Source organism: Anser cygnoides, chromosome 2, assembly GCF_040182565.1.
Source record: "Anser cygnoides isolate HZ-2024a breed goose chromosome 2, Taihu_goose_T2T_genome, whole genome shotgun sequence".
In the NCBI taxonomy this organism is placed as follows: Eukaryota; Metazoa; Chordata; class Aves; order Anseriformes; family Anatidae; genus Anser; species Anser cygnoides.
Window position 1 is genome coordinate 2199061 of NC_089874.1, and position 22179 is coordinate 2221239.

The window sequence follows — 22179 nt, forward strand, 5'->3', positions numbered from 1 at the left end:
CCTGGACGGAATATCTGATTTATCTGAAATCACTACTGGAAGAAAACACGGTATTTGCTGACAAAATATAACTCGATCTCCCTCTAGTGTGAGTTCAGATACATTGACGTGGACACTTTGACAAGCGTTTGCCATCAGTAATACAGGCCTGATATATTTACTTCGAGCAGCAGAAATTCATACATCTGTAGTTGATCTCTGACGGTCGGCCTTTGTAGATTTCATTTCCAAGGCTTTTTGCACAACTTATGCTTGTGCTAAAAGCTGCGAAGACTTAAAGCTCCTGAGACAACTCTAGTGCAAAGTCAATGAGAAATTTAAAGCACTGAGGACAAAAAAGGTGCAAGCCAAGGTGGGAAGTCCAGTAGCTGTGTCTCTGCCTCCCTTGGAAATGTGGACCTGACACATTTTCAAACGATCTCCTTCCTTCTGTCACTTAACCTCATAGCTAATATGCATCTCTAACTCAACTCGTGTTTGTGTGTTTGTGTTTTATTTACCAACAGATATTTTGTCACTTTTGCCAACTACGTTGTAGTCCATGGCTTCGAACATGCCACAAAGAGCAAAAGGTCAGTGAAAAATGCGTATTTTAAGGGCTGATAGGAACACAGCGATACTGTAAGTGTTAAGACACTAAACGAGAGTGAACAGCACTGCACCTTTTGGTGATCGATCTCTGTGTCGTGGTCCAGCTGTCTCTCCTCTGAACTGACCAGAGTGGCTGCTCCTGCAGGCTTCTGAGACCACAGCAGCTGCTGAAAGGTTTCCCCTGCTGATCTCCCTCCGTCTCCTTTGTAGTAGGCACAATTCAGACATTTGGGGGAGAGGAATCCAATAAATTTGGGAGTTCAGGGAAGGAGTGGGATCTGAAAAAGCATTTTGTGGGAATCTGGCAGGGAGTTTCCACTGCTTGTTCCGGATATTGTCAGAGTCTCATGGAAAATAGCAAATGAAAGCATGAGAGCAGGGCATGAGAAGATTTATAATCACTATATCTGAGTCATTCGGTGCACAAACCATCATGGAAGTTATGCCATATTCCGTGCATCTGTGGGTGTGATTTGTATTTGCAAGAACAGCTGGGCCAGAGACAGAACAAATGAAGCTTTTTTCCTCATTGTCTTATTTTGGTGTGTTTGGTGTGCAAACATTTGCACTATGTTATCTCCTGCTCTTTGAAGTCTTTTAATATCTTTTCTGGGAGTGAGGTAGCCTATAGAGCTTGGAAGGCAGAGTAGCAGCAGTTTGCAGAAGGACTAGTTGATGGGCCTTTCTCTTAATTCGCCACCTTGCAGTGAAGCCTGGAAGCACCATAAGACAGTGCTGAAACAATTCCTCACGGACTTCACCTCTGAGACCTCCATGTCACTGGCCTTATACACTGTCCTCCACAAACCGATCCGGGACCACATCGAGCAATATATACTGCTCCTCACCAAGCTGAACGAGGTTCTCAAAGAGGTAGGGGCCTTTGTGTGATGTTAACACGAGCGAGATAAGTAACATCTTATGGAGAACTTATGGGGCTTTGTGGTGGTGGGAGGGAATCCAAAGCAGGCTGGAAAATGCTTTCCAGTGGACAACCAAGGTGGTGTTAACCAGCACTGGCGGAGCACAGTCCACCCGAAGATCTCAAAGCAATGAGCAGTGGGTCCTCCAGCATAGTCTGAGCTACTTGTCATAGAGAGGAGCTGCGAAGGGTCAAATAACTGACCTAAGGCTGCACACTTCTGCTGGTGGTATGGATGATGTTAGAGCTGGGAGGGTTTGGAGGATTAACCTTCATTAGTCCTTTGAATTCAGAGCTGCTGAGGGTTTTGGTTAGCTGTAGCCTGATGCCGTGCATACCCATGCCTGAAGCATTGATCAAGTCCTGCCTTCCTTTATCAGGGCTCTGAAAAGGATGTGATTACCAGTGCTGTCAAGGAATATGTGAAGCTGGAGTCCTTCATCAGCCAAGTCCTGGATGAAGCTTGTTTTACCAAGACCTTATGGAAATCCTTGGGCTACAAATTCACAGTGAGTCACAGATACAGTGTGTATATTGGCAAGGGGATCCTTGGGAGGTCTGCTTGCCCATGGAGAAAATTTGATATGGATCAGGCATCTGGAGCTTCATTTGGAAACCAGCAGGGCAGTGTGGAAACCTTGAAGAAACATTATAGTCACTAGCTGCTTTAGAAGTTGAACCCTGTGTCCAGTTCTGCTGTCACTGTCAGCTTGTGCCAAGAGGCATCTGGCCTCTGCAGGAACTGTTGGTTTGAGTTGGATGTCCTCTTCCAACTGTGATGTTTCCTGATGCTCTTGGTCCATAACCTTCACCTTTGTGGTGCTTTTTGCAGGACATGCTGTGTGTTCCTGAAAGGAGGCTGCTGGAGGATAGCAGAAATCTTCCCATCTCTGCCAGCACAAATCGATCAGACAGGATCTTGCTCTTTGATGACGTCCTTGTCTTAATTCAGGTGAATTTTCCAGCCTTTCAGGGGGATTGGAAGGGCAGCACAGATGAACGACACTAAAATTCATATTCTTGTAATGTTGAAACTGCAGCAGAGCTTGGCTATTTGCAAAACCTTATCTTTGATCCACGCACCTGTAGTTTGCAGTGGAGAGTAAGAGAAGAAAGCCTAGTGATGTAAGAATAGAGGAGCATCCACACATCTTCTTCCGTGGTAATTGTGTACTATCTAACTGTCACAGACACCTTTTTAATAACCCAAGCCCATGCCTGCATGTGGATCTGTTGATTTTTGTCCTTGCTCACTCAAAGGGGTTCTGATGGGTCAAAAATCTCACACTGTAAACACTTGAGCATAGGACTAAATACGATGTTTCGTGGCTCACCCTGCTAGTGGCATGTGTGCAGAAGTTGTAGGCATTCTTGGGGCTTTTTCAGGGATTTGGGGCCAGGGTGTGGAGCAGACAGGGAGTGTCTACAGCCATGGATGAGCACACAACGTTTGTTCAAAGCTGTTCTGCAGCATGTTAACGAAGTCCAGCTTGGCTTGATCTGACTGACGGCACCTGTAATCTAGTCTGGCTCTCCTCACACGCACCTCGCTCTGCTTTCCCTTTAGTGATGTGCCAGTGCCCCAGGTGCCTAAACACGACTGCCATGTGAGCTGATGCATCCCACAGCCTCCTTCAAACACGGGCCCTTGTGATAACGCCGAGCAGCTCGGCTGTCAGGGCCTGGGCCTCAGGAAATGGGGTAGCAATTATCTTGTTCAGCTTCATGTAGCAGGTTTCTTAGTGCTGCAGTGATCTCGCTGTGAGCAAATCCCCCCGGGCTCCCTTTGCAGTCAGGGGAGAGGAACACGCGCTGCCTGGGCGCGGTTCATCTGGCCTGTTTTAGGTGCCAAAACTGGGATGAGTTGAATCATGCCCCCAACTCCATTGGCCCCTGGGATGAAAGCCCAGGGTAACCATCTGATGGGGAGATATCTACATTGTAGACATCTCTGTTCAGCCAATGGTTTCCACCCACTGCGTCTCATCTGCTGCTGTGACTGTTATTGGGGCATGTGGAGACATAACTGAACTGGGATTGAACTGGTTATCTTCGGCTGCTAGCAGGGGACTGCTGATCAGGACTCTGGTGCTGGGAATCCCAACCTTCATTTCTCCCTTTTTTCCCCAAATCTGGTGGATACATCAGTGATTATCTCATGGTGAACTCCATGGTGCCAGTACCCAACCTGGCTCAACTACATCCTACAGACAGAAGCTGTAATGTAGGCACCCAGACTTTAAACAGTGAAGGGAGGTGTAACATTTAAACAGTCTTTACCTAATATTTCAACTATTTCTTATGTTTGCTGCCTTCTTGACTAAAGTAGTAACTCTTTGAATGTCCTCCTAGGCCACTGTGTGACTTTGTCATTGAGTCCAGATCCTAGATAAGAGAGCCTTGTGTCAGGGATGATTTGGGAGCGTTTCCATACAATAGGGAAGAAACTCTACTAGAGATGAATACTGTCTAAAAGGTGTCTTGGAACAGAAGGTCTGTTACTGTTAGTGGCAGAGCCATGGATTTATGGACCACCAGTTGTAAGTGATAAACTGAGAATTTTTTTCCTTCCCCTACTTTTTTTTTTCAGTCTCTGAGATCCATCATCGTACTATGAGATAGATACATGGACTACAAAAAAAGCCAATTTACTGTGCTGTCTATCTTGCTCTGCTGTTCAATGGATTGACAAAGCAAGGGCAAAGTGTAGGGTTTATATCAACATAACATCTTCTCCCTTTTGTTCCAGGGCAACAGCTTTCAGAGCTTTGATCTGAAGCTTGTGTGGGTAGATGAAAACTGCAGGGAGAAATCAGCTCCAGGACTGTAAGTAAAAAATCTCCTCTTGGAGGTGTGGGGGGAAGTTTTCAACTTAATTACTTGATTGTGGAACTGAGATAATGGTTCAAAACTCTGTCTCAGTTCCTTTCTCCCTAGTGGGGTTGGTTCTGGGCTACGGGCAATTGATTGCAGCACTTCTCAGATGGGATCACAGCAGCTTGGACTTGCATTGCTTGTGTTTGATGGCATTTTGAAATCAGTTAGTAATAAAATGATTTGGGTAGCAGACCTAGAGAACAAAGATGACTTGATAGTTGAGTCCCTCTCCAGAAGGAAAAAATTGGCTGTCAAACTGGCATTAGCTTCTGGGGGGGAAAAAAAAAAAAGCTTCTGTTTGACTGAGAAACATGTTTTTCAGAGTCTCTGCAATGTCTTTTGCTTCACAGGTATGGACTCCGTGTTATAACCCCAGAAGAAACATTCTTTCTCTCTGCCAAAGACCCACAGATGAAGGTTAGCAGCAGTTAGGGCCTTTCTGTTTCACCTGAAAGTATCGCGTGAAGAGCCTTGAAATAGGGAAATGGCATAGAGGGGATGACAGCTCCATAGTGGGAGCAAAATGTTGACTACTGAGTGGAAGCTGACATATCAGCAAGCATCAGGATTTATGCTTCCTGATCCGAAGACAGATTAGTAGGGTCTGCAGCTGCTTAAATGCAGCTGAAACCTTTTTTGTGTGTGACTTTTGCCATTTTTTGATTGTTTTAAGCAGAATAATAAGTAGCATGTCTTTTTCTCCATGGAGCCAATCCCTCATCAAGGTGGCTCAGATACTGGGTAGTAGGTGGAAGAGGATGGGGTGCTGGAAGTGGAGCTGGGAGCAGAACAGGACAGGTGGGCCATAACTCACCAGCTCAGCCAGCTGAATGTCACAGAATTAGTGGGAGCCCCATGGCTTCTTCTGCTTCTCCTGAACTATCTCTTGCTGTGAACCATTTGGCTTTCTTCGCTTGTTCCTTCAGCGCTCCTCTTCCTCTCTTCCCAGGCTGTTTGGCAGTGGAAGCTGAACCAAGCCATCCGCCAGGCTTTGAATGGGAAGCGAGATTTCCCTTTGTGGGGTAAGACAGGAGAAGGCACCGAGCCCCCGTCCTGCCGCTTCTTCACCTACGTCTTCAGGCTTGAGAGCAAGTTCAAAAGCGCATCCTATGAGGGCGAGTGGCACTGGGGAAAGCCTCATGGCAAGTAAGGAGACTTTTTTTCCCCTTTACTGAGCATGAATATGCAAGAATGGCCTGATGTTTTGACATAGTGCTGCTTGTATCCAGTGGATGCACCAGTGGATATATAGGTGGCTGTGGACATGGGTGGGTGCATCCCATGCCAAGGATCTGGACCACAGACTGGGGGCTGGTGATCTCCTGGGATGTGCTGGCTTCCCTGGTTCCTGCCTCTCTTGTTTCCACAGGGAAATCTGGTGTTGAGGACAGATTTGGGAGCAGCTGGGACATATTTGCTTGCTTTCAGGGCTTGGTCAAAGTATGAGTCCTGCCACATGATCTACATCTTGCAGATATCTTGCTAATGATACCGGTTTATGTAGTAAATTGTAGAGGCTGCCCCTAATGTGGCAGTGATCACACTGGAGGCGCTTCACTGAATTATGCCTGTAATTAGGGCTCAGACTTGAGCCAATGCTTATTATCAGGATCTCAGCCTGAGGCATAAAATCTTACCATTGTGATAAGGAAAAAAAATAAAACAAAAAACTCTGCGTGTGAGAAGTGAAGCATTTTCTCTGATGCTATCAAAATGTATTTTAACATCTGAACAATTATCGGAGATTTTTTTTTTTAATTCATTAAATGCAAAAGATGCTTAAATGCATTTCTTGGGAACATGAGAACATTTCACTAAACCCAACCCAAGTTTAAGAATTAGCTATGCCAAAGGGGAAGAATTTATAAAAGAAAAGTTAAATGGTCCCAATCAAAATCTATTTGACAAAGGACACAGCCTATGTTTTTGTGAAGAAAACTCAAATATGACCAACCTCCTCAGACAAAACGGTTGCTATGGGATTTTTATACTTTCTGAGTTTTATACAGCTTTTATACATGGTTTGTTTCTATTGAAGCAAAAAGGGTTTAAAGACTTGGTTTGAAAGATCCTAAAAATAATCAGAATATCCAGAATCAAAAGCTTGATCCTGAATCTTTTGTGGAAGAGCTTGTGCCTTGCTTCAGAACAGCATTAAATAGGTGTTTGGAGTAGGGCTATGCTTGAGGCAGTCCCTCACATCATCCCCACCTTCCCCAGCACTGTTATCCCAATTAAATTAGAGAATGAGATTAGAAAACCACTCTGTGCAGACACAGAGGGACAAGCACTGCTTGTTGCTCTTTGCCTCCTCCTATCTTTGGGTTGGAAGAAATGTGATGAAGAAGTAACCTCCGTTGCTTCAGATTAAGTGACTTGACTGAGGCATCCCAAGAAACTCATGGCAGAACTAAGTGACTTGTGGCGCTTCTAATACCTGGGCTTTCAGTTGCTTGCTGTCATTCCCATTGCTGAAACTGCTCTCCTATATGACTTGATACTAGTACAGGGTTACAGAAGAGCAAAGCTGGCCATGATGGCTTGTCCACCTCTTTGTCTTTTTGTCCCAGTACTCCTGATGCCTCAAAGTGGAGGAAAGAAACAGTCCTGCTTGAACCACCCCCATGGCTGGAGCTGGCGTTCTGTTTGTTTTGCTCTCTTTTGCTTCCATTCAAACTAACAAAGCAAAAGGAGATGTATTTTAAATCCACCTAATTGGATCTGACCACTTCCCTGTATCTTAAAACCCAAAAAAGAGTCTGCCACGTGTAGGTGTTAAAAACAACCTTGGTGAAAGTCAAGACAACATGTCGGGGTTTTGGTACCGCACCAACTTGCACTGTCTTTGGCTGGGAACATGTAGGGAACTGGCTGTGTCCGGGCTGTTGCAAGAGTTAAAACAGTGAGTGGGTGTGAGTGGAGTGGGAGAGGAAGGGGGAGGAAATTCATTCACAGCTGGGCATGGTTGTGCAATAATTTGACCATTGCATCGCATCGACAGTTCCAGTCTCATTGTTGCATTGTTACCTTGTGTAATCATTTCTACAACCCCAGTACAAAACAGATGGAAAGATACAATTCCTCTAGGCCAGCACTCATCTCTTTTGTTTTCATTGTGCCTGGTAGAATGAATGAATGAATTTCTGGGCTGTGGTGTCATTAACTTGTCTACAGGGATGTGCCGTGCTGGAATGTCAGCTGGCTTAATCATGTGCTATGCTTCAATTAAAAAAGAATCATATACACTGTCATAAATGAGTGACCCAGCAACTCTACAAAATGATTTTGAGATAAAAGAATTTGGAAGAAGATTCTTCCAGCTCATTCCAGGACATGAAAACCTTATGGTATCAAAACCCTTCGATGCAATCCAAGATCCCAGAGGTGCCTGGAGAACTCTCTCTCCCTGTCCCCTGAGGAAACGTTCTGATGTTAGCAGTTCCTAGGCTATTGATAACTTCTGTTGCAATTGTGTACGCTGCTGGTGATCTTATTTGTGTAACTCTCCCTTCAAATTGCAGGGGGACAGTGAAGTGGCGTGATGGACGCAACCACGTTGGAGATTTCAAAGAAGGCTTGGAGCATGGGTAAGCCTTAAAGAAAAATCCCAAAGCATTTTTTACTTTCAAAGTAAGCTAAAAAATAGTTCCTCTTAGAGATACAGAGAAGCTGCTTATCTTGCATGGGGGCTCTATTTACTGCTAGAGCCCAATTTATGTGACCTATTCTGGACCCCTGCATTAGGCTCAGTGAGTTGTAACTTAGTGAGTGGATTGCCAGTGACTACAAAAAAGGGAGAGCATGCAGATGACCTGTTCAGATGGAGACATGTCCATTTGGCTGGATGAATCTCACCTTTGATCTCTAAATCTAGGTGAATTCATTCACATAAAATACCTTGAAAAATAATTTCTTGATATCTTTTAAAAATCTCAAATCAGATTTTTTCAGAGGGAAAGAGACCATACTATGAAATTCAAACATTACTTTTCTAAAACTTTTTGAAAATAAGACTTTTAGACTTGGTATTTCTAAATGAGTTCCAGAATAAGCTAGATTTTAAAGGGATAAAGTGTCTCAAATACTTAGTGCTGGGGTTAAGAAAACATTTCATTAATGTCAGAGGTAGAACTGGCCCCAGCCATGTAAATCACTTTGGCAGGTCCTTAGTTTTTAAATTTCATCCAATACAACTGAGTCACATTGTCGTGCTGACCTCCACCATGTGCACCCTGTAGGTTTGGAATATGCCTTGTCCCTCGCCGATCTGAAGACCGGTATGACTGCTATAAATGCCACTGGTACGAGGGCAAGATGAGAGGCTATGGAATCTGTGAGTAAGTAAAACCCAAAGATGGACTCTGGTTAAAGATGGTTATAGCTTCCCAACAAGCTATAACCATTGTAACTACCTCTGTGCTCTATCGGTGAGGATGTTGCTGGGTATTTGTGCTTGTGTTTGAGAGCAGAGAGTGCATGGTGTGCCATCAGCCCTGGACAGACTTGGAGGAGCATATAGCGTGCTCTCTCAGCTGGCCATGCTGTCTGAACTAAACCTTGTGTAGAGTAGGTTCCTTAATGGTGGATGGGATTGTTGGTCTGGGAGTCATAACCATTATCCTGAAGTGGACTGCTTCCCCCAGTTTGCTTCTCCTGCTCACTCAAATTCTGAGCTTAAACCCAGAGCTTAATTTGGGAAGTGGAGTGCCAGATGCTTCTGGGAACAGTCGTTTGCACAACTGTGTCTCAAAGTGGCGCTGTGGGGATTTGGGTGGATCCTGGCCTGTAAAGCACCCTATTGTGGGCATATGGCAGTGTCCCAGCCTTACCTTCCATCTCCCTTCAATTTAGAAGGCCAGAAACAGTAGCGGAAGGGGTGGGAAAAGAAAGGTGAAGGCAGATCTGTCTTCCTGCTTGATCTGATCTACTCCCACCCTGGATTAACCTGATGTCACTGGGATCTGGTTGGCAAGAGGTCAAGCACAGAGTAGCCTCTCAGAGGACAACTGGAAACCCTAAGTGTTGTGTGCTCAGATAATGTTGAAAGCTATCTGATTAGCTTGCATGATGTATGTTCCTAATAGTGGACAACTAGAGGCTCCAGAGATAACAGTCAAGTGAGTGTAATATTTGGCAGGCAGATGTGCCCAATGTACTCAGTTTCCTGGTTTGCTGCTTCAATAGAAGCTATCAAATAGGCACAGTCTTGGATTCTGTTTGTATCTCTCCCTGCAGGTATGGGAACGATATGGTCTACAAAGGCTACTTCAAAGACAACGTGCGTCAAGGGTTTGGGATACTGGAGAACCACTCAGCTGAGCATCCATTTAAATACACAGGACAGTGGGAAAATGACAAGAAGAATGGATATGGAGTCTGGGAAGACAAAGACAGGTAAAGGTGGTATGGATCAGTGATGGCTTTAGGTGCCTGAGAGTTTTCCCCCTCTATTGGCACAGGGAAAGCCTTATGTTCTGACAGAGGGAATTGGGAAGGAGGAACGTGTTCAGTCTCTGCTATAAGGCCTGAACTCCTGGGGAATTGCAGAGTTGAGTTCGTGCAATAAATCTGGCTTTTATGCTGTGTGGGAACACTATATCAGTTAAACCTAGCCTCAGTAGGTGATACATCAGATTGACTAAAATGTAGTGAAATAGAGAAAAAAAAAATGTTTTCTATTGCATTCTAGAGGGGAGAGATACATAGGTACATGGCTCGATGATCACAAACATGGACAAGGCATTGTAGTCACCCAGTCAGGTGTCTGCTATCAAAGGACATTTCATGCTGACAAAATGGTGGTAAGTATCCATTTTCAGTGGACTCTAGGTGTTGGTGGGACATGGAATTCCCCCATCAAAGACAAGATTAAGATTTTCCTTCATAATTAATCTGTGAGGGAAAATAGATGGCAAGAAAAACTTAAGCATTGATGTTTTACCACAATAACATTTTTGAAGAACAAAGCCTAGATGAAATCTTCCATTTATTATCACCTTCACGAGGTACAGGTAGTAACTATGTGGGAGACTCTCTTCTCCTTGCTCATGCTAAGGCACTTTGTAAGCTTTGCTGTTCAACTGACCATCAGGTCACAAGTATAGAACAGAACTCATGCGAAGTGCTGTGCTAGTATATGCAATGCTATGTCTGTCTTGGATATCATCAAGTCTTTACCTTGCCAATGTGAGCTTACCTATGCTTAGCTGTCTTTCCAGTTCATTGAAAATTTAGACGTTGGTGTAGAAAGGAAAAGGGACTGGCATAGGACAGCTGGCTTGGAAATAAAAGCATTTCTTTTCATGAAAAATACGCACTTAAAAAAACAAACAACCCCCTCCCCTCACACCGAATTAGGACAAAATGTTTAGCATGGAAACTCTGTTGGAAGGGCTTTCCATAACAGTTCCATCTGCAGGGAACCAAAATAAAGCTGTCTTTTGGTCTGCCAGCTGCCAAAGGCTCCTTTAACTTCACAAGGCTTCCGGGTGGGAGCAATCGCTTCAGTTTTCCTAGTGGAAAATTGGTATGGCCAAGAAGCTTCCCATGGAAACCTTTTATTTTTGCCAAAAAAGGGCACTTCCCATCAAGAAAACCGTTCCAGCGGAAAATGTGTTACAACTCTAAAAGTGACCACATTTTCTGGCTGGTATGGGTATGTATAAACTGTTGGGCTCAAACCTTGGGCCAAGCCCTAGTGAGAAGAATCTTACCCCACTGGCATAAATTATTCTGTGTCTGTTCTGCATTTTGGTGCTCTTCCTCTGAAATGCGTGCTACTGTAAGCAGCCCTGGGAGTTGGGAGGTAATGGAAAGAGTCATTTCATGTGTGCTTAGGAACAGCTCATTAAAGCCCCATTGACTGCAAAGCAAGGGACAAATCTAATTCTCCACGGCAGCTGTCTTCCTCTTTTCTCTTACAAAGAATGACACAATTGGCTACAGTCACCAGGAGGTCATAGGATCAGGAGGGCCATGAATTTGATCCATATCACAATCCTTGGTGACCACTCGTAGAGTAGGAAGCTGCCATTTCTTCCTTATTTTAAGGAAATAAATGTAGTATTACTGTCACTTAAAACCACCCGACTACCCTGTACATCTCCTCCATGCTGGGATGCCTAATGGGCTGTCTCTAGAACACCTCCTTGCTTTCCTCTTGGGCGTTGCAGGTCATATGTTGAGCTTTCATAAAGGTTTTCAGAACCTGCAGCCCGTAAATAGTCTGAGCCATTGGCTGTTTCTAGATGAACTGGAGTAGGGAGGGAGTTAGTGTCATGAACTCATTGCTTGTGCTTTTCACACGAAGGGTTCTGGGATTCTGCTCTTGGAAGATGACTCAGTCTATGAAGGAAACTTCACAGAAGACCTAACCTTTGTTGGAAAGGTGAGCATTTAGTTCATCTCTCCCATTCCATATGGTTGCTTGCTTTCTAGAAGGCCAATAGATTCTTCAAAGTTTCATGCCCCCTCCCTCCAAAAAATAACATTTTCTTGTTATTCCCTTCCCCCTCTTGTTATCTTTTTCATTTACAGAAGGGAGGCTGCAGCTAAGAGATTTCAAGAGGCAGGAAGATGGAGGCTTTAGTCGTTTTGTTTTTTCTTTTTATACAAGGCTTTGTTTTTGTTTTTTGTTGTTGCTGTTGTTTGCGGGAGATTTTTGGCTGCACTTCACAGCTGCAGTTAGGATGTTCCTGTATTCTTAGAACAAATGTTTTTGCCTTTGTAGTGGTTTGGGAGCACAGGAAATGATGCTTGAAGCAAACAGAGTTGCAGTACCAGTGCTCTGCTAGCATAACCCAGATGTTAACATAGCTGAGGGATCTTGGAAGCTTAATTTTACAATCTGGCTACTGCGCTGACATGTTCAGCATTTTTCAGTTGATCTTTAACTGAAATATCTGGTTAAAGTGTTCATCAAGTGCCCCGTTGCAGGGAAAACTAGTCCTCTGGGTTGTTGCAGAAACGCATGGCAAGTCTGACGGGAAGTGTGTGGTCAAATCAGACTGAGCTGATGTCAAAATAGATACTTGGTGAGGGTAGCAATTGCAACTTAGCCCCGTCATTTACTGACTTGTCATGGGAGGAAGTGCTTGTGTCATAATCTTCTTCAGCCAGAGGTGTTAGGGTGAAGTTGCAGAGACTGCTCCGAGTTTTAAGATGCAGCTCCCTCCAAAATTAATGTTTAGTTTGGTGGTTAGTTTAGAAAAATCTGCTCATTATCTCAAGACAGAATGCCTCCTGCTATGAGCAGTAAGGATTTCAGTCTTGCATTGGAAGCCAGATTAATTACGATATTGTTTAACTTTGGATTTGGTTTAATTAAAACCTTTCAAGTTTGAATCAAGCTACTGCCTGTCTTCTCCTGTATTTTCCCCAGAGAGTTTAAGGTTTTTCTTGGTAGCAGAAAATATTTTGAAAGCTTTTGTGGTGAATATCATATGTTTCCCTCTACTCCTGAGGCCAAACTTGTTTGTGGTTTTAACAAGTAGAGGAAAAATAGAGGAGAAATTGCAGTTTCATGTGTTTTAAGCCAGAAACATTTTATAACTTAAAAAAAGATACTGTCTACTTGTAAAATATAATGCAAGAGTCTTACTCAGTGATGTCTTCACCCTCCAAAATTCTACATGTCATTCGACAGCAGAGATGTATTGTCTCCAGCGATCACTACCTTAATGACACTATTGTTTTGGGTGCTGAAAGTGTGCACCTCAGTGCTGAAAGTTGTTCTTAGTCACCGTTTCAGGAGCTGGCTCTGTTGAAAAGAGAATTTGAGATCTTGGTCCAGCTTGTTTCCTCTTGCTAATGAGATCTTGGCAGAATAACGCCGTATTTCTGTTGCAGGGAAAGCTGTCATTTGCCAATGGTTTCATCCTGGAGGGAACCTTTACTAACAAATCAGGGCAAGGCCTGCAGACCCAAGGCATCCTGAATACATCGAACGAACAGCTGGATGAGAGGATAACCAAAACGTGAGCAAAACCAGCTGACTTCTTGGGTTGTGATTTGTGTTTTGACAATACCTGGAAGAGTATTGGACCAGTCCCTTCAGGGATGAAGGCAGTCCTTGCCTAAAAGAGCTGGTCTGAAAACTGGTGTTTATACAGGGAGAGAAGGAAGAAGGGAGAGTACATCTTGTCATTTAATCTTAATGTCTGGTGGGAAGCAGAAACCAGATGTTCTTCTCCCGTCCTGCCACTGGCCATCCAGATTTGCTCCCATTCTCAAGCTGGAGAGAGTTTTGGAAGCTGAATGTTTGGAGTGCTTTGTTCACGTGTGTGCACGTACCTTTCTGTGTATACAGACAGGTCTGAAGCTACACAGGCAAGGCTGGGTTGCTAAAATACATCACTTGCTCCTTTCCTGACCCTCTGTGCTACTATCCAAAATATTACTAACTGATATTTTAGAGAGAGGAAAGCTACCAAAAATCGAGGAGTGAAGCACAGCATGTGAAGCTCTGAAGGGCTTGGGTTGGGTTGTGCTCTACGGGGAGGAAGGTGTGGAGCCAGGATCAGAGCTTCGGCAGGCAGTGGTGCCAGTGCAGGGCAGGAGCAATTGAGCTGAAACTGTTGGGCCACATGCTTCAGAATAGACTCTTATCCTTAGGCTGAGCCCCACAGAGGGATGCTCTGGCTGCCAGCCGGGAGGGCCTGGGTTCAGGCATTTAACTTAAATGAAGGAGTCTCTGTGGGAAAAAGAGCTTCCTGTCCTCTGAGGTTAATTCCTCTTGCAAAATCCAGTTCAATTTCTTCCTCTTTTCTCCTCAAAGCACTTCCAGTCCATCAGAGTTTTTATGTTGCAGAAACAGCTCCTATTTCCTGTGCTTTTCAGACATCAATAGCTACTGGTGGTGGTCACTCAACTGTCTCCTTGCTATCTGTCTTTTCTGTAGGCTTTCAGTTGAATTACATAGTCTCTCTATCTTCAGAAATATCCATAAGTGGAGCAGAAAACCGGTGATCAATTCATCAGTAAAGTAAAGATTATTGGCATTCCATGCAGCAGGAATTAGTTTTTCTTGACCCAGAGTATCTCATTGCCAGGCAAATAGACTCGAGTTGCTTTTTCTGACTCACCAATTAGGCACTGCTGACTTCTCTGCTCCCATAGTTCTTATGTCGATATCTGATTCTGGAGAACCTCCTGTGTTTGAAGGTGAACTCTGAAATATGCGAGGGGGGTTGCAGAGAAGCCTAACGCCATGTCTTGTTGTGCAGTCAGCTGGGCCTCAAAGAATTCCCAGTAGAGAAGAGGTGGAAGGGAATCTATGACCAGTTCCTGGAGTTCATTCATTCCGGCTGCAAAGAAGAAACAGAAGAGTCTTTTACAGGGTTCCACATACAAACAAGCAAAGAGCTGCGGAAATCTCAGGAATACCTCTTCTGCCACAGGTGGGAATATCATGTGCTTTTGCGGCAACTGAGGAGCCCATCTTTGTAGAGAGGAGAGTGGTTTACATTTGAGACTGCCTTACATTGAACCTATAAACCCAAGCATTATTACCCCATTTTTCCTGTCCATGACACTCTCCCTTTCTTGGAGGAGGATGACTTTTAAGTCTGTATGTAATATTGTGCTGTTGAGGCTGATTCCTATATATATATATATATATATATATATATGTATATATATGTGTGTATATATATATATATGAAAATTTAGGTGGGATTCACTTGATTAAACATAGACATCTGCATGTGGGCCAGTCGATACTGGCTCCTCTGCTAGTTAAAGCAGACCTACCTGATATCGTCAGCAGATTCAAGCTGAACTCATTTTATTTGAAGAAAATGTCTCAAAAATATCAGATGAACATGTGCAGGATGCAACTCAGGCTGGCTGTGAGGGGACCTGAAGGTGATGAGTTTTAGGTGACCACAGCTGCTACAAGTAGGTGGGGCATTTCCATTGAAAAGGGTAGAGTAGAATTCTTTTGTTCAAATAGTCTCATTGCCCCCTTGGTATCCACTTGCAAGACCAACTGGGATTTATCCCAAAGCTTTCCTACATGGTTTTTCTTTCTCACCTCTTAATTTTCCAGGGGGACTGAGGATGTTTCCTGGAAAATAGAAGATATTCTTGAAGAGCTTGTCCACCACCAGGAACTGGAGTCACTACAGCGTTATTTAGAGAAGGTAAGGTTTAAAACCCCAATGATCTGTGTCTGTCCATCAGATGTGAACAAAGGCCACAGCAACTTGCTTTCTGTTAGCACGTACAATAAAGCCAGTGACTTCAAGAGTCTTGTCTAAGATGTGTGAATACCTTTGTGAAGAGGAGGGCTTTCTTGCATGCCTTTTGGGTATTTTGTGTGCAGCTATACAGGCCAGGAAAGTGCTGATAATGCTTTACTTGGTTCTCAAGCTGTGTCAGGGAATAACCAGCTGCTGGAAACGATTAATCAACTTCCATGCACTCAAAGTTGTTTTGCACTCAGACAGCCTTACCCTGAAGCACCCTTTGCTCTCTCTTGCTTATCACAGCGAAGATCGTCAGAGCAGCAGGTTCTACTAAGCACATTTCTTTCTGATAATGGGAGGAGAATGGGCTCTTGGCAGTTAAAATAGACCAAAATTATAGGTGATTACCTCTAGGCTTGTTCTCCTCTGCTGACAAGAGAAGGTTGGATTGCCTTTACGTGTTCTCCTCTGCTCGTGGCAAAGGTGGACTTGTAAAACTTAATTTTCCTCTATCATGCAGGCGTTGAAGTCTTCTCTGCACCCACTGGGAAAGCTGCTGAAGGCCTTGACAATAGCTTTTCAGGCAACATATTCTGGGATTGGGGCCAACAGACACTTGCTGACTATGGCACAAGAGGAAGTCAAGTACTATGCAAAGAAAATATGGGAGTTTTACCAGTAAGTAAAGAACTCTGAGGCCTTTCCAATGGGTATGTTAAGCAGACCGTTGGGATAATTCTTTCACGTCAATGCTGCATTATTTCACATTGTTTTTTTTGGGAGACTTGATTGAAAACAGTGTTGGATAGAGATATTTGTAATAACTAAGCTCTTATGGACATAGGAATTGTGTCACATCCATTGTTCTGTACGTGACCCAAAGGACATGGCTTTAATGTGACTAAACCTCACTGAGACAGAGCAGCTTGGTGAGCTCTTACCCATGATATACTTCATTTATGCAAGCACAGATATGAGTGAGAAACCTCATTAAATAACAAGAGCAGCAAAGTATACCAAAGCATGCAACAATGGTGTTCAATATTGATAGCTGAATGAAAAAGAATTTAATCTTAGCATGCCTCAACTCAACAGGAGGTAATGCGCAGCGTGATTGCATTACTGAGGCTGGGCTGGAGTGGGTAGTAACTCCAAACTGAGGTTGTTCAGCCAGGTGGTTGTGCCCATGGGTACGTAAGGACAGGATCAAAGGCATGACTGGGGTCCTGTTGCTGCTTGAATGTCTGTTTAGTAGGAGATATAAGAAATGCCACAGTAGGCAAAGGTGGGGAGCTCTGCCTCTAACTACACTCAGGGAAGATATTGCCTTAAAATGAGGAGGCTGGATAAAAGCTTTGTTATCAGCCTTGTGTACTTGAGGAAGGCTGCCAGCCCTGCCATGAGGAGTTCTCCCTCCTGGGGCAGTCTGAAAACACCAGCACAGCTGATGGGAATGAGTCAGATTTGATTCAGTTCATCTGCTGCATGTCTGTGTTGTGAAACAGGGTGAAGTGGAGGGATCTGAGCTGTGTTCATGAGCAGTACAACAGGGCTGCTAACCCGAGTGTTGGTTTGTGTGAACCTTCACGTGAGCTTCTGAACTCAGTGCTTGGGAAGCTTGCTTCATGCCTCAAGACCTTTCAGGTGCAGCGTGGGGAGCTTAGCCAGCGTGTCTCTGGCTACGCTGATGATGCTAGACTAGATGAGATGCTTCTGTGCCAAAAACAGGCAACCTATCCTCAGCCCTTTTTGGCATCGGGCAGTCTGGCTTGGAAATATCAAGACAAACCTAAGCTACTTTTTCAAAGTAGAGCATCCTCGAATGTTCATAGATGGATTAATGAATTGGCTGGCGCGACATGTCCTGAAACCTCATGTTTCTTAAGTGAGAATACAAGGAGCTGGTGCTCAATGAAGACCACGGTTAGGATCTCTGGAATGATTGCCCTAGTTTTCAGAAGGTATACAGATATTTTGAAGCACTGATTCATTTCTGGCATCTGCTGCTGGTAATGGAGAATGCCCTCAAACTGTGAGGCTTGGTTTGCTGATAAAGAACAGCTCCTAGAGGCAGGGATCATTCTATAAAGCTCTTTTAATCAGAGGTTTCAGTGTAGAACAATCCAGGATGCCTACAATACAAAATATGCCTTCAGAGAAATAAAACAGTTCTGCTTCTCTTCTAGGGGTTTGCTCCATCTGGCACTGGAACAGAAAGGCCAAATGCCTGCAAAGTGTGTGGATGGAGAGACAAGGTAGGTGTCACCGCTGGCTGTTTAGCTTCAGGCTGCTGGAACCCAGAGGTGTGTTCTAAAATGCATTAAATGCTAAACTGATTGCATTTGTCCATTTGACTCAGGTTTATATCTCACACTTTTCTTTAAGAGTTCAAAGCTTTCAGTATTTTGGCTTGTAGGAGAGCAGCAGCTCCTCCTAATCATGTTCTGTAGCAGAATAAGGATGTGGGGAGTTGGAGGCACGTGGGACGCATCCTTGTAAGATAACTCACACCAGCTGCTGGGCTGGTTGTGTGCAAGATGGCAGAAGAGGAGAACAGGTCTCTTTGCAGCCTCAGGAGCTGCCTCTTATGTTGAGTCCTACATGGCTCTGTCTCATATCAAGATTATAGATTTCCCAACAGGACTCAACTGTGCTTATCTCTGCCATAGTGACCAGAAGGCATGCAGTGTGGTCCTGCCGTTGATCTTGCCCTGCTTCTACCCTGAGCTTTTCATGCTCTACATGCTCTATCATGAAAGAGAAGATGACCTCTACTGTCAAGGGATTGTGGACCTAAGTCTGTTTCCTGACATCAAGCTGCTAGAGTTTCTGGATGTACAGAAGTAAGTGACCTTTTTCATCTCTGGATATACTCCGATGATACCAGCTGGGAAGCTGGCAGCCAGGGAAAGTTCTGATGGCACGGAGGGGAGGAATTATACCATGTTGCTTCCTTGCTCCATCATTAGCTGTAGCACTGAAGTCTTTCCTAGGCTGCTGGAGGAAGTCCTGTCATGGAGTGCCTGCACTGCTGTCCAGAAGGACAATGCTGACTAGTGGATTTTCCCTTAGCAAAACTCTTTGTTTCTAACTTGCCAAATAAATGGTTTCCTCCAACTTGGAAACAATAGGATATAGTTTACAAACGTGTCTCAGAAAGGGCTGTAGACCACCAAATGGTACCTGCTGTGTGGGCACACAGTCTCAAGACAGGGGAAAGGCTCTGGATCCAGACGTTTCCCTCACCCATTCCTTCAGTAAAATCCATCTTTGGAAGTGTTATGTGAAGACTAATGACTTAATGACTCAGACTCAAGAGGCATGTGAGGTTTTCTAAAACTGTGTCATCTGCTGCTCAATGGTTTCAGTGGTGTAGCAAGACACCCAGAATCCCAATGTGATTCAGTCTAGACCCAGTGAGAAGAATTGCACCTGAAAGTGTCAAAGCTCTCCACTGATTATTACAGAAGCATCTGTGGGTGAAATGAACCCTAATTTCAGGTCAATGACAGCTATTTTTTTTCTTCCTGTAGCCATGTAATGAGAGTAGAGAACTCAGCCTCGTGCACCACCGTGACTTCTGCCTCACGTTGAGCGAGGAGATATGAACAGTCAAGACTGACTTAGGGTGGAGTTAAGACATCGACATCTGCCTTCTAAACCTTTTTTTTTTTTCTGTCATCTCCTTTCAGACACCTTTGGCCTCTGAAAGATCTCACCTTGACCACCAACCAGGTAAGAGCTAGCACCTCTGTCATGTCATTGGGGTGGTGCGGGGCTACGTGTTGGCCAACGACTAAGCTCCACCTGAGTGAGCCCAGGGGCCCTGCGCTCTGCACTCAGAAATCCTAAATGACATGTGATAGTTATGGTCTGTAACTACTGCATAGCAGTATTCCTGGGTGGGAATATTTGCTCTGCTCAGTGTCTTTTCAAAGACATCTAAGTTTGAACGCACTTGGATGTCTACAGTTCCACTCTCAGCAGTGTGGCACTGTCTGCAAGAGCTTTATTTTGCCCTCGGTGGGCAGTAAATACGCTTGTTTTGTGCCCAGCACTGAGGAGCTGTGGGGTGGCTCTTGGGGAGATGCTCCTCCAGAGGCACAGCTCTTTGTCTCCATTTCAGAGGCGGTCCCTTATCAAAGACAAGTGTTTCCTGTCTGCCACGGAGTGTTTGCAGAAGCTGATGTAAGTCACCAGCCTTAACCTACTGACAGTCAGAGCTGATGGGGATTTTCCTTATTCTGGGAAGTGCCGTAACTTCACACCTGTTTACAAAAGCATACGTGGTTCAGCCTGCAAGATTGTTTAAAGAAAAACTATTTGTGACATTCATTCAGCTGAAATTAAAATGTATCTTTTGTAGGAATTTTCTTTCCCTGCAGAAGTGTCAAGACAATATCTAAAGTGTTTAAATGCAATCCTCCCCTGGAAAATATCTCCATTTAAATTTGCTGAGAAAATTTTCCTCCATAAAATGTGGCTTTGAAATGGAGTTTGCTCATGATATGCCTAGAAAATTGGGCCTTGCTGTGTGACTGCCAGGTCATGATATAACCCATTGCTCTGGATGCGTAGATGGAGCTAGGTGAGGGATATCCAGGCAGTGTGGTGTCCCAAGATGTTAATGTTAGTAAAACGGAGTTCAATTTTAGAAGCTCTGCTTGATTTTTTGGCTTAGAGGATGTGGGAAGGGAGATAAAATTGTGCAGAGAAGTGTTGAGAGCTGCATCGGGGGAGTCCTCAGGTCCTTTTGTATACTAGCCCTGTTGAGACCCTCCCTTGGGAAGCCATTGTGACTGCTGTCTGGGGAAAGCAGCACAGGTGAGTGTCTTTGCAGGACGTGATGGGCAGGAAAACCAACTTTATAGACGTGACAACTGTATTATTCCCCTACGAGAACACTTCCTTGGTAGAGCTGCCCAAAGTGATTTGTTCCACGCCGCTTAAATTTTATTCGAGGGACTGCGACTCGGGTTAGTCCTGCCTAAAAATGAGAGGTTGGCATTATGGTGCTCAGGACCTGGGGAGGCTCAAGGTCCACCTGGGCCTCATTACACCGTGGTGATGCCTCCTGTCACCACCTTGTAGACTCCTTTTTGGTGCAGCCATTTAAGATGGCTGACAGGCTTTCTGTGGTAGTGTGAAGGTCTGCTCTGAGTCTTTTATTTTTTTAAGTGCCACTGCTTTATCCCTTGACCCGTGTAGCGGAAGCATCTTTGACCCAGCTGTTTTCACACTGACAGCACCACAGTGGATCCCCGCGAAAAGCTTCTGATCCTCCAGAAGACGTACGAGGAGATAGAGAGCACCGTGTCCCGGGTGGTGGAGACGGACTACAAGCTCCCCATGGACGACCTCTTGCCCCTGCTGATGTACGTTGTGTCGCGAGCTAAGTAAGTGGCACCTTTTCACTTCCCAATCCCATGGTCGTGTGCTACCTCAATCAGGAATGGACAGCCACATTTCCAGGCCCAATAGTTTTAATTAAAAAAACAAGTGGTTGTGTTTTTTTTTTTTTTTTTCCTGAGCTGTATTTGGGTTCGCGTGTGCTATGGTCTGCCAGCTGTGGCCTGATGGTGTTGGCCATGATCTAACGTGGCTAGGGACTGGCTGAGCATCCATCCAAGAAGGTGGTTCAGGGTTGTCACGAGAAATGCAGTCTGACTGGCATCCCAGATTATCATAGAAAATAGGAATATGTGGTCTTTGGACGCCAATTGTTGATGTTTTCATGGGAATTATCTGCACACTGGGTTGAGAGAGATGTGAAGGAAAAATCAGAAGACAACAGGCTTTAAATCAGCTCCAGGGCATTTGTCTCTGACTTACTCTGCCTTAATAACCATTTAAGAAATCTCTTCAGTTTTCTGTTCTCAGTGGGGCACTGTGGTTCAGTTTGGAGTCTAGGGAGGTCTTGAATATTGACCATCTGGTAATCGGACTTCTCCTGTATAGGAACGACTGTGAATGTAACATTTCTGCCAAAGAGGCCGTGCCTGTATTGCTCTCACTGAAACTGCGGGAACCTGTTTGCATCCAGTAGAATGAAATCATGCCTTTTTTTTTTTTTTCTGGCAAATTTTGAGTCAAAATCCTTGACTGACTCTCTGGATGTTCTTGGCATCCAACAAAAGGGTGAAATGTTTAAGTTTGGGACTGAGTCTTGAAATCCAGAAGCTTAAAAATAAATAAAAAAAATGTTATCGCTATTTATTTTTGCTACCGTTGCTGTACGATACAGGTTTGTATTGCCAGGCAGCTTTCTTGTCTGCAGGTGATAGAGGAGTGGAATCGGAGAGGCTGAGCATCCTCAATAACATCCTGTCACGCAGGATGCTTCAAGGACTCAGCCTCCTGAAGATTAGGGTGATGCACAGGGAATCAGCAATGGATTTCCAGACCTGTGCCTCCCTCTCTGCGTAATCTGATTTCAAACACCTGCCCAGAAATGGTGGTGCCCAGGGATTTGTCTCAGTTGTAGCTTTTTTTTTTCCCTAGAATCCAGCACCTGGGAGCTGAGATCCATCTGATCAGAGACCTGATGGACCCCACTAATCAAGGAGGACTGTATGACTTTCTGCTAACAGCACTGGAGGTAAG

At 44.5% G+C, this 22179-nt stretch overlaps 1 protein-coding gene across 6 annotated transcripts in view; it reads left to right on the forward strand.

Annotated features, from left to right (window-relative positions):
* ALS2CL (ALS2 C-terminal like) overlaps positions 1-22179 on the forward strand; it is a 61040-nt gene that overhangs the window by 37242 nt on the left and 1619 nt on the right. For all 6 annotated transcript variants that reach the window (XM_066991345.1, XM_066991343.1, XM_066991346.1 and 3 more), the window contains exons 4-25: positions 507-572; positions 1299-1464; positions 1894-2022; positions 2346-2465; positions 4263-4339; positions 4741-4807; positions 5340-5536; positions 7912-7977; positions 8629-8727; positions 9626-9784; positions 10080-10191; positions 11700-11777; positions 13238-13365; positions 14614-14787; positions 15438-15531; positions 16097-16254; positions 17763-17831; positions 18246-18419; positions 19269-19311; positions 19703-19764; positions 20823-20972; positions 22078-22174. In XM_066991345.1, coding sequence (XP_066847446.1) covers positions 507-572; positions 1299-1464; positions 1894-2022; positions 2346-2465; positions 4263-4339; positions 4741-4807; positions 5340-5536; positions 7912-7977; positions 8629-8727; positions 9626-9784; positions 10080-10191; positions 11700-11777; positions 13238-13365; positions 14614-14787; positions 15438-15531; positions 16097-16254; positions 17763-17831; positions 18246-18419; positions 19269-19311; positions 19703-19764; positions 20823-20972; positions 22078-22174 — 2485 coding nt within the window. The remainder of the gene's footprint in view (positions 1-506; positions 573-1298; positions 1465-1893; positions 2023-2345; positions 2466-4262; positions 4340-4740; positions 4808-5339; positions 5537-7911; positions 7978-8628; positions 8728-9625; positions 9785-10079; positions 10192-11699; positions 11778-13237; positions 13366-14613; positions 14788-15437; positions 15532-16096; positions 16255-17762; positions 17832-18245; positions 18420-19268; positions 19312-19702; positions 19765-20822; positions 20973-22077; positions 22175-22179) is intronic.